Source organism: Ahaetulla prasina, chromosome 1 (genome assembly GCF_028640845.1).
Source record: "Ahaetulla prasina isolate Xishuangbanna chromosome 1, ASM2864084v1, whole genome shotgun sequence".
Taxonomy (NCBI): Eukaryota; Metazoa; Chordata; class Lepidosauria; order Squamata; family Colubridae; genus Ahaetulla; species Ahaetulla prasina.
The window spans coordinates 201,052,556-201,065,162 of NC_080539.1; the positions used below are offsets into that span (position 1 = coordinate 201,052,556).

The 12,607-nt window shown below is 40.8% G+C and overlaps 1 protein-coding gene across 11 annotated transcripts in view; it reads left to right on the forward strand.

Annotated features, from left to right (window-relative positions):
• Positions 1–1,971: 1,971 nt before the first annotated feature.
• Positions 1,972–12,607, forward strand: part of ANKRD44 (ankyrin repeat domain 44) — a 145,585-nt gene continuing 134,949 nt past the window's right edge. For 6 of the 11 annotated variants that reach the window (XM_058188071.1, XM_058188134.1, XM_058188077.1 and 3 more), the window contains exon 1: positions 1,973–2,183. In XM_058188071.1, coding sequence (XP_058044054.1) covers positions 2,157–2,183 — 27 coding nt within the window. In that variant the 5' untranslated portion in view covers positions 1,973–2,156. Of the gene's footprint in view, positions 2,184–12,607 lie in introns of all 11 variants that reach the window. The other 5 variants (XM_058188118.1, XM_058188127.1, XM_058188084.1 and 2 more) reach the window with 2 other exon arrangements.

Genomic DNA, 12,607 nt, shown 5'->3' on the forward strand with positions numbered 1-12,607 from the left:
CCAGTTAATCTCACTTTTTTTTCTATCCCTGTTGCTTCTTTATTCCATGGGGAAGACAGAGATGCTTGTTCCTTTAAAGGTGCCCCATGAGAGTCTTGGAATTATCTTGGTTCTTTTAAATTCATAATGAGCAGGGAAGACGTATGTAAACATTTAAATAAACAGTTATATTTTGATTTTATATATGGATTGCACATATGCACATTATGAACTGAAAATAATAGTTTTAAGTTCTCTTCTGACCCTTCCCATCTCTTATTCAAACAGAAAACAGTTGAATGCATCAGTAGTGGGTTTCAATTTAGATTGCTACCAGTTCGCTCGTGCGTGTGCGCAACACTTCTGCACATGCGCAGAAGCACCCAGGCAGGTGGGCAGAGCAACCCATCACTGGAATGGATCCAATAAGTGAAACATTTTATGCACCTTTCATACTTCCTTGGGAAAAGGAATTCTTGGTTCTTAGGCTCCCCCTCTTTAGAAAGGCCTGTCTGATGTTACTTTATTGCTCACATCAGATATTTTTCAACTGGGAAATCCAAACTAGGTTTTTTTAGATATATGTATATGGCTGTTTTTCAACATATATTTTTAGTGCAGCTCACAGATCGAAAGCAAATGACAAGTTTTATTACTATTCAAAGAATAGTCAAACAAAGCACACATACAAAAAATGTAAATAGAGGCAACATTTTATTACATTTTTATGCCACCCATTTTGGCTTAGACTAAGTAAAAAAGCAAGAAATTATTAAAATATTAGAATATTACCTTTAAAATTGGCTTAAAATTAACATGACATAAAACAATCTCTGACAACATGGTATCTTCCAAGAGTCAGACAATGAGACTCGCTAATCTGCAGCCAACATGGCCTTAGTGATTGATTTGACCTATTGCATTACAACTGTATATTTAGTACAGTTGCTAAAGGTGAATTTAAGCCATCACGTTTGTGGGAAGCGGTCAAGAGAACATTGGAATATGTCCTTTTAAACTGTTCAGTGGGACATCTCTGTGAGGATGAGACCTACCTGACAGGTTCAAGGGCTATTAATAAAAAAGCCACTGGATTTCAAAAAGGTGCAGGCCATCTACCCTTTGTAGCAGCTTTGTTTCCAACAAAGCTAGCCTGACCCCCAATAGTTCCAGTTCCCTTTAAAAACTCTTTAACTTTGGAGCCCATATCCACATTTGATGACTGCAGATTTTATTACTGTAACTAGCCACTATGTCAACAAGTATTTCCTTTTATTATCTGTCAAAAAGAGAGACTAGTTTTCCCACATCAGGCTTGATTTTATATACCTTATCTTACAGCTCCTTATCTTTCATTATAAGACATCTGAAATTTGCTTAGTGTTGTACCTTGATGAAGGTATCTTTTCTTTTATGTACACTGAGAGCATATGCACCAAGACAAATTCCTTGTGTGTCCAATCACACTTGGCCAATAAAAAATTCTATTCTATTCTATTCTATTCATTCACGAAATGGGGATTTCACCATAAATCCTAAAAGCACCCCAAAGTCCAGCATCGAACCCGGAAGCAAGAGGCAGCGGCCCATATAAGCGACGACCTCCAAGGACAAAAAGGCTGAATTCAAACGCAACGCCGTCGGCGTGACAGAATTTGAGAGCCTGGCCCAACTACAACACGGAACCCAGCCGCCGCTACTTCAATCGCCGATAAATTGCGCATTGACCAAGAAAGGAGAGCAATCGCAAAGGGCAGATTTCGCGCGAGGGGGCGGGTGACACCAGGGAGCGGAACAAAGGAAACGATCCCGGCGGGCTCGCCAGAAGTCGGTAGGAGCAGCCTCGCATTTCCGGGGCATCGAGGAGGAGGGGAGAGCCAAAGGCGCAGTTCCAAGCTATGCTCGGCAAGGGGCGCTCTCACTCAAGGCGAGCGAGGCCCGGAGAGTGTGTTGGAGTGATGTCAGGGCTAGCTGGGTTGAATGCATCCGTACTTCCTGTATCAGAGCAGGCTTGGCTAAATACCAGCGGGTTTTTCTCCTCCTGACCTAGCGAGCTGCTGCGGGAGGAGGAGAAGGATTGTCAGCCCGCGATCGGCGCGCGTCTCCCCTTCGGAACGTGGCTTGGCATCTCCAGGCGGGGAGAGCTGCATGTGGGCGAGCAAAGCCCGGGGGAGATCATGGCAGTGCTCAAACTGACCGACCAGGTAAATAAAAAGAGAGACCACCAACAATAGAATCGGGGGGGGGGGAAGCCCACGAATAGCTGCTGCGTTGCTGGGAGGCTTGTGGAGAGCAGCCGCCGCTGCAGTAGCAGCAGCAGCCAGCACCAAGTGAGGCGGAGGCAGGTCGCGTCGGAGGCCGGGTCTTCATTTTTGGGAGGTCGGGGATCCCAAGCTTGAGCGCCGGGTCTCCTCCTCCTCCTCTCGAGGACGAGCCTTGCAAGCAAGCCATCTCGCGGGCTCCTGGATGCCGCGCTGCCCCAGGGGCGGGGGCAGAGGAGCGGGGAGTGCGAGGATACGGTCGAGGCGGATCGCCCGTCAAGTTTCTCATTGTCTGGGAAATGGGAGCAGTTGTCAAAACAGGAGGCGGTGGGGCGGGCATCTCGGAAACGGCAGCGCTTTGGCTGCGTTCGCACAACCGCACAGCCCCGCCGCGCTTTCGGCGTTCGCGCGGCCCGCTGACCTTTAAATGAACCACACGGACAGCCTGCCCCAGATCTCAAAAGTAGCGGATTACGTTTTCGTCCCATTCCCCCCCCTTTCCCCTAGTTCCGACCCACGGTTTTTAATACCTTACCGGCGCGTTTTGCCCTCATCTTTCCTATCTTGGGATTGATCGGGCCGGAGACACGCTTTCACGTGTTGACCTGCCTCTCCACTGCTGGGGGGTGGGGGGGATGGGATAAGGGCATCTCCTAATAAACGTGTAGTGTGTGCCGGAGCGAGGGGGATAGAGAGCAAATCGTGGAATTGCTCTGTTAGTTGTACTGCTTTCAGTCCCAGCTTTTTGACGTGAATGGCTTCACCCGAAATGTTAATGCATCTTTATTGCGCCCCCGCCTCTCTCTCGTCTTCCCTGTTCAAACGTTTACACTTTATAGCGATCGATCTGCGTTCATGGCTGTTAATTGGCTGTTCAATTGGGGCCGGAGCCCAGTTGCTGGTGAGCTCAAATATTTATGCAGCTTTTATTAAGCCAGAATTCTAAAAAAAGGAGCCGCTCCTAATAGGCTGTTCGGTGAACCAATCCTCGGAACTTTTAAGATTGGTTGAAGAAGGACAAGGCTAGGAGGAGTGAGTTGAAGGGCTGACTGCCTTAACTTAGTTAAAGTGCTCGGCGGGGATGAAAAGCAACACAAGCCCCTGTTAAAAAGTGCTCTTGAATGCATTCTTGTCAAAGAATATAAAAAGGACCAACCTCACTGTTTTCCAAGCACAGGGATGCTCATGTCTTGGATGCCAGGCAAATAGGCCCCTTGAAGTCTTTCCTAGGCTGCAGGCGGTGAGTTTGGCAGAGATTCAGATGGGTTTCATAAAGGAGTGAAATGTGGGGTGTGAGAGTGAAACTTCCTCGGCCTTCCCCAAGCGTGCTCCAAAGCCCACGCATTATACATCTAATTTGAAAAATAGAGATTTATAACACGTTAGCTTTGGAACACCCCCAAAGAACTAAAAGGAAGTTTTAACTAGCGCAGTTCAAAATGTTCAGTTTAAATATTGTAATAAAATTGTCTCAAAAATCCCAGCAGTAGGGATTATCCCTTTAGATTTGCAGAAAAGTGAAGAAATTGTTGGTTGTCCTTGCATGAAATGGTATATGCTATTCATTAGGCAAGAATTATGTTTTCTTAGAAATGTTTGGGAAAGAACTTTTAAATGCATATTAAAGACCACTTTGATCTAATTCATTCTAATTCATTTATTTCTATTCTTAAATAGCACATTTTTTTCTAATTCTCTTATACAATAGTCAGGCAAAGCATTTAAGGGTGACATTAAGTTCCTTTAGTAGTCTAACTTGTCTCTAGAATATGCTGACTATTTTGCATTCAGTTAATTTAATCTACTAATTTTGGTTTAATTTAGTGTGTGTATAATTTGTCACATGGATTTTGGTCTCAGTCGTCTCCTAAAAGTATTGCTTAAGTTTTGTTTATAGGACCACAACTTCTTCTCTGCATCCGACTCTACACTGCAGTGTAGTGTTAGCTAATAACTTCATGTAGTCTTACATGAAATAATATGTATTTATTCTGTAAGGTAGACAATATCTTCTGTAAGATTTTTTTTTAGAGTTGTAAGGCTAGTGGCATTTATAAGTGCTGTCTCAGGTCTATCTCTTGATGCTGCTTTATTTTTATACAGATACTTCTAATTTGTAACAAAACTTTGGGTAGGTCCAACTTCCATTAATTCAGCTAGGATTTGTAAATTGAACATCTTTGCTGCAGTGAATACTAAATATTTTTGTGCTTTAGATGTCATTTCAATGCTTAGACTTTTTCTTGAAGCCAGATTTAGTTATAAGGGTTTAAAAAATTTTATGAGCCTTGATGATTAATGGTATTTGTCATTTTTTTCTTCAGGCGTGATTTTATTTAAGTTGCCCAAAACTACTAGAACTGGGTAAGAGAGTGAGAGAAACAGAAAGAGAGACAAGACACATTCAGAGTCTGCACAACATAGTAAATCCAAACTAAATGAATAACTTTTTTAAGGCTTAGTATTCTATAAAAATCATGTTTTGCCTTAGCATGTTGTGATTTATTTTAAAAAATCCATGAGTAAGCAAAACAATATTTTAGCACAAGGTGCTAAGGTTTTTTACATTTTTACATTTTTCCTCCTATTGCTTAGTTTTAGTCATAGGCAAATTAGTTTTAATCAGCCAAACTTAGTAATAAGAAATCTAAGACTTCTCTGGAAAGTAAAGGCAAGAATTCCTGCTTTTCCTGAGCTGGTTCCAGCAAACCGCCGCCTCTCTCCATCCCACCCCAAATAGGAGGCCTTCTGAATCCCTGAAGCTTTTTCATTGGTTAAAAAAGGGAAGAGCCAATCCTTGCCAGCAGCCTTTCCCCTTGAAGGCTGAGGAGCAATCCAGAGTGGTGGGAGAGGTACAGGGAGAGACTGTTTCCATCCCTACCAATTGCAATAAAATTAGACATGTTGGGCTTTTGAATATTGACAAGAAGAGCTCGGCTGGTCATCATAGTCCAGTATTTTACTCCTCAGAAAATGGGCAACCAGATGCCCATTGGGTGCTTAGTAGAGCAGAGACACAGACATACAATTTTCCCACCCTTGTTTCCCTGCTGGTATTTGGAGGAGTGCTACATTCAGTCTTCAGGATTAATCGTTTTTGATAGACTGGTCCACCCTCTACCCCACCCCCACCTCTTTTGAGACCATTGTACTTCAAATTCTGTTTTGAATTATCATTGTTAACCATTTTCAAATAGCAAAGCTGAGAGAGAAATAAAGGCAAATAAATAAAATTTCTGTCAATGGAAAAAAGCATGAATAGAATGAAAATTTTATATCCAGCCTACTAGAGGAGTTTGTGTATCACTCTAAGACATGATGAGATTTGTATGATTTGTCCTTATGTGTTCAGTTTATTCCAGAGCATGGATCAGTGTAATATATGAATCCAGTCACTCTTGTGGACAGTTCAATGGTCACAATAAAATAGATCCTTAGAAAGGTATGCTTTTCTAGTAAATTATCATACATTTAACAGCCAAACATTATGCATGCTTAAATTGCCTCCCTTACAAATAGACTTACATAATCTCTTCTGTGTGAAACAAATATGCCCGTTATCTTAGCTGTGACCCTAAATATATCCCAAAATAGTTTCCAAATTATTATTCTTAATAAGACAAAATGACAGAACAGTCTTTTTAAACACATTTAAATGTAAATAAAATGTTAATTACATTTTTGTTCTGCCTCCAGCATGACTACCTACAAGCAATTCAAATCTATATCTGCTCTCCACCCCTCAAAAGTTGCACACTTGTGGCTTATTGCAGCTGTCACAGCAGACACTATATGTTCATCTTGTTGAATTGATTGATTTTTGCCAGATGTCTTTAGCTTATACTGTCCACATTTGCTACTTAAGGCTGGCGGTGCTTCAGCAAAAGGCCATTTCAGTCAGTGCGTTGTCCTGTTAAGAACTAATTTCTGCTTTTTAGGGAGAGAAAAGACTTGTGGTTTGTGTAAACATCCTGCTTGTGAGTGTTACATGGAGGTTGATGCAAGAACTTCTGCAATTAACTCTTGTGACACATGTTACAAGACACCATACCCCTGGATTTGCTTCAAGTCTATGAATCTGAATGCAGTGTTACTGCATCCAGAAATAAATGTGCCTGTTTTCATGATATACTTAGCATGGTATATTGCATGAAAACCATTTCTAAACACAGAAAAAGTTCTCGGCAGGAGTAGAATATTGGTTCTATGATGAAACAAACACGTTATTTTGGAAGTGACAAGTCAGTTCCGCTTAACTAGTAAAACATCCAAAGAAAATACCCAGCAAAATAATATATATTCATTGGTAGAGTTGTGTAGATAATTGCTAGGCTAGGGTGCTTTCAGATGAGAATCCTGTTGACGTAACTCACAGATTCTTCCTAGATACACACATTGATTAGTTTTGCATGTTTTATTATGCTGTGGTTGGCTCCTCTATGGTTTATTGAATAAATCAGAATAGGAGAGATTACATATTTCACCAAACCCAGTGATGAGTTACAAATAGTAATCATGTGCTTGACTTAATATGCTAATCTAAAACCAAATCATGTTTTCACACAAACTGATCAGTATGATACTCCATTACTAATCCACCCACGTTGCAGGTAGTCCATGATATACAACAGTTCATTTAGTGACTGTTTGAAGTTACAATGGCACTGAAAAAAGTGATTTTTCAACTTACAATCATTGCAGCATCCCCATGGTCATGTGATCAAAATTAAAATGCTTGGCAACTGACTGATATTTATGACAGTTGCAGTGCCCCGGGGTCATGTGAGCACCTTTTGTGACCTTTTGACAAGATAAGTCAATGGGAAAGCCAGATTCACTTAACGACCATGTTACTAACTTAATTGCAGTGATCCACTTAACAGCTGTGGCAAGAAAGATCGTAAAATGGGGCAAAACTCTAAACAAATATCTCGCTTAGCAACAGAAATTTTGGACTCAAGTATGGTCGCAAGTTGAGGACTACCTGTATTTTTGGAGTGAGTGCATATTGGAGTGAGAGAATAACCTGTATAATGGAGTGAGTGCTCCATTGTTGAAGGTTTTTAAGAGATTAGACAGCCATTTGTCTGGAATTTTATAGGGTCTGCTGCTTGAGCAAGGGGGTTGGACTAGAACAGGGGTCTGCAACCTTAAACACTCAAAAAGCCATTTGGACCTGTTTCCCACAGAAAAGAAAACACCGGGAGCCACAAAACTTGGGTGGGCATGGCCAACTTGACATCATTCACTTCCACCAGTCACCTGACCACGCCTACCCAGCCGGTTATTAGGGCAGAGAACTGGTTGTTAAAAATCACCGGGAACCCCAAAATCCTTTTGACATCTCTCTCTCTCTCCCTCCCTCCCCTCTCTCGCTCCCCTCTTCCTCCCCCTCTCTCTGTATCTCTCTATGTCTCTCTCTCTTCCCTTCTCTCTGTATCTCTCTGTGTCTGCCCCAGCCACTTCTCCATCCTCCGCCACTGCCCTTCTCAGGCCAGGCAAGGAGTGACTGGGAGGGGAGGGTGAGGGGTGGGGGCAGCCAGTGGTGGGATCACCCAACAGAGAGCCACAACAGAGGACCCAAAGAACCGCCAGTTGTTAACACCTGGACTAGAAGATCTCAAAGATCCCTTCCAACTCTGTTATTCTGATATCTGTTATTTTCTTCCTCTTGTAGATGACCCATTAAAAACAGAAAGGCAGAATAACTGACTGGTGGGAGAAGTAAAGTTCTTGCCTCACCAGACTGAATATGATTTAGGAAGCAAACAGCCATAAACTGAGTCCAACCTAGAGTAAAATGATCAACCCTCGAGCTGAATCTTAAATATTCTTTAAGCTGCAGTTCTTAGATTATGGTTCTTAATTCCACCCCAACTGTGTTGTGTCTTGCCCGCCCTCAGAGCAGCCGGGGCCTTCTTATCTGCTCCCGAACACGGAGGAATGTATGCCTCCCGGCCCCAGTCCTGGCTCCATGCCCAGACAAACTGCAGAAGAAGGAGCACCTCCCGGCCCCAGCCCTGACTCCATGCCCAGGCAAACCGAGCAGCTAGACCCCTCCCCCTCCTCCACAGCATGTGAGCCTGAGGAGGGTTTATTACCAACAGCTGATTGGAGTGACCCTCGCATCAGAAGATTGGATAGGCGGAGGCAACAGAAGGAAGGGAGGGGCAGGCCTTAATGAGTGCTGAGTCATGGAGCCACACCCCATGGCCTATATAAAGGATCTGCTTTCTGGCAGTCTCTGAGTCAGGCAAAAGTCGAACTTATCTTGCTGAAGTCACTTACTGGTCTCCTGCCTGCTCTGAGGACTTTGCTAGGACTTTGGGCAGAGCTGCAGAGGCAAGCCTGATTCGGATTTCCCTGACCCGGCTGTCAGCGGAGGAGTGGGACACGACAAACTGTTTGTTGAACCCCATACCCCACTAAAGCCACAGGAACAATAAGGAGTCCATTTATTAGGGGTAGAAATAGCTTTAATGTTGCCTTCAGAAAATATCACAATATGTTGAAGAAACCAAAATGATCCTAAATCTGACAGAAACCATTAGTGATTTCAGGTGACTTATATTGTATTCTGGCATAACTCAGCCATCTCTGAGGGGATATAAATCCTTTCTTCATTACTATTCTGTCAACAGAGTCAGGGTTAGATAAATCTAAGGAAGCACTGTAGTCAATATAACCAAAGGCTTGTTTCTCGCAACACTCTGCTCCCCTGATGGGCAAGGAGAGATGCCAGTGAAAAGCCCACAAGCAGGACTTTAGCCCAACAGCCCTCTTCACCACAGACACTGCTATTAGTATAAAGTTCAGCTGACAAGTCATTTATCTCGGTTTGCATTTAAAGATCTCTCTCTTTCTCTTTCAGAGTCACTCTATAGCCTGTGGTCAAAATTCAGTATTTTGCAAAAATGTGAACTTTGCAAACTTGCTAACCAGAGTAATGAGGCTTTTAAAAAATGCCTTTTTCTTTTATTCGGATCATTGTTTGCGTTTTGAACACAGAATTTCAGAGAATCTCTATACTTTTATGACATTTTCAGAGCTAAGGATATAGATTAGGAATAGGATGGTTCCACCACCATCCCCTCAGAGCCTTGCAGATAAGATTTGTATTTATATTTTAGCCTCAAGGAAGGAAGAGATAAAATTAACTGTGTTTATCAAATAGCTCCTCCAAAAGAAATCTAATCAAAATATGTGCCTCTCCCAGAAAGTAATTAGCTACAACTTTGCTTTTTGAATAGGGAAGTGCAGCAGTCTATAAAAGTCTGTTATATTATGTGTATCCATCGGTTGGGTGTGCAAGCTGGGCAGGTTGCGCTTTCTCGAAATATAAATGTCATTCACCAAAACTCTTGATTCTTAAGGTACTTTTTTTCTGTGCCTAATGTGTGACTTGTAACCTTTTCCACCTAACTGCAGCAGAGGGATTTGGTTGTCATGCCAACGTTTGAATAGACAGGAACCTTATACTGTGCAAGCATTCATAGATGTCCCCTGGTAATCCCAAGGCCATATCTGACCTTATAATGAATGTTTTTGGGATAGGTCTGGAGAGGCAGGTAAATTTTGCTTATAGCTTTCTTATAATATGGTTCCTTCTGTAAAATAGCAACATAATCCCTAATGCAGCTTTAACCAGCCTGAACCTTTTGGAATCATGAATGGAGTCTGATTTGTCTATAAAAGTTAATTTAATTGCTGATTAAATTAAATTCTTCTTTCTTCCTCTTTATCTTCCTTGGATCAAGCTGATCGACCTATGTCAAAAATAAGCAATCTAATGTTCTCTAGATACTTTCCCCAAACCTTGGGTGTGCCTCAGTGGTACTAGTAAAGTGTAATTTTTAAGACAGACTTAGAAATACCATAAACCCATCTACATATTAAGGAACCAGGTTTATGGAAATTTATAGTCCAAAAAATACAGAAAACAGCATATTGCTTATCTGGTCTATGCATGATATACATTTTATAGTATCTCCTTTTCCTTCTCAAGCTTCAAGGGAATCATAAAACAGATTTTGAAATATATTTATTCACAATGCTGTTTAGGGTTGGCTGTTAAAAGCATCAGGTATATATATATATAGCATGGCTGGCTCAGGAATTCTGGGAGTTGAAGTCCATAAGTCATAAAGGGAACATAATTCCTCACCTCTGGCTTAAATATTTATAGAGAACAGCAGGTGAATGAAGACTGCTGTGGGAAGTCCTGTTTATGTTCAAATGAAATCCTGTTTTAGCTAAAAGTGAAGACATAGCTATGTAGGAGACAGGCCCAATATCTATCACTTTGTCCCCTTGCACAATTTGAGCCTACAATTTCAGAAGCACCCTTAAGCTTCAGAATAAACATTGATAGAATATTGCATTGGATGTATTGGGAACTCATCAAATTTGCAGATGACACTAAACTAGCAGGAATACCTAACACCTCAGAAGATAGGTTCAAGATCCAGAAGGATCTCGACAGATTTGAACACTGTGCCCTATCTAACAAAATTAAATTCAGTGTGAATAAAAGTAAGATTTTACACTTAGGCAAGAAAACCATTTGTACAGGGATAGATGGGGTGAAACTTGATAGCATACTTGAAGTTTCTTTATCATGTGATTAAGAAATGTAGACAATGAATGCGGATTGATCCTTTGCATGTATTTTTCTCAGATACATGTAGAGCATTCAATATTCTATGCTATGTAATAATATGAATAATGCAATGATTAAAATCATAACACCTAAAATAAAACATAGTATTGAGGAAATAGTAGGAATGTCATCCACTGGAGTATACATTGGCAGATTATTCAAGATTATTCATTTTTAATTGAGTAAAACAGTATTTCTGAAGCAATCTTTTTTTTTTTCATTTTTAGATGAAATTGAATGCATTGCAATTGGGGGCAAAGAAGAATTAAAGGATATAATTAGGTGGCAAGCCAGCTAAATTTATTTCTTTATTTCTGTTAGCAAGAACTAAAATAGGAAACTCCTGACTCACCCAAATGCAGTTGAGCTCATTGCCATCTACTGGTAGTGACTAAATGATACCATGACACTATCCGCACCAAAGGCATAATTTTAGAAAAAACATGCCGTCTTGAGTAAAAATTATTTTACAATTATTCTGAGAATGCAGAATGTTCTTCTGCAGCATTTGTAAGTAGAGTCTTGGTAAATTTATAAAATATTTAGAGTGGCATATAGATCTGAATAAATAAACACATATAGATAGATATAGATCTGAATGAATAAATAAGCACAAGAATTGGAACTGTCTATGTGCCATTTGGCCGGGCTAGTTGGAGCTAGTCTCAAACTTGGAAGATAACAGGTTGAGAAAGCTGGGTTGAATAGTTACGTAAGTTTTTATAATAATGAATGGGCTATTCTTTTGGGAAATGGCTCTCAAATCCTGTACTGTTGTTCAAAGAGAATGAATGTTATGAAATGCAGCCTAATCCTAAACCTTGTAGTTAGGTCACTGTTAGTCTTTCAGTAGAACTTTGACTAATTCACCATTTCACTCTCTTTTTTTTTCCCTATGATGATCTGCAAGTCTGAAAGTGTCAGTTCCTACATCTTTCTTACTTCCTCAAAAAAATCATTTGGTGCACTCATATAAAGAGGAAGTGAGTATTTTGTAAGGATATTTTGTTAACATATGCTGCATTGAATATTAAAAGTCAACATTCATTTCTTATGACATATTTAATAGATGAGTGCTCATTTTACCAGTTGCATATACTAAGAGTCTTATGAGTCCTTTAGGTTAGTAAGAAAGAGCTTAGAAATCTTAATAAGCCACTCACTACCGTAATAAAGGAGTATTCATTTTTGCCTTTGCCTTAGATGTGTAATCATAGGTCCCCTACAGCTCTCTAGTGCTGCCTTCTCATTTTCCTGTTTACAGGATTTTGGCCACATTAGTCTTATGCCCTTGCCAATATGTTGTAGGACAGAAGATCTAACAAGACTTGCTAGAAGATAAGGATACTTGTTGTTTGTGTTAGACCTCCTGCTTATTTAATAACCTGCCCAGGTTATTGATCTTTAACATGGGAACAAGAGAGGTTTTACTAATGATAGCTAGCTACACTGCCAAAGCATCATCACATTTTGGCAATTTGAGCATGCCAAATTATCTGGCTGTTTTCATCTTCACAGTGGGTCCTTGTTAGTCCAAGACTAGCATTATTGTGGTAGTACATCAATTATGAACTTTGGCTTTGGGCTCTTCCTCATGACTGAGTTAAGGCCATGAAGGGACAGAGAACTAGAAAAACATATTTTGCTGAGCCCTTTTCTGCTTTAATAATGAAACCAGGGGGTGGTGATGTTCCTACAGTTTTAAGGG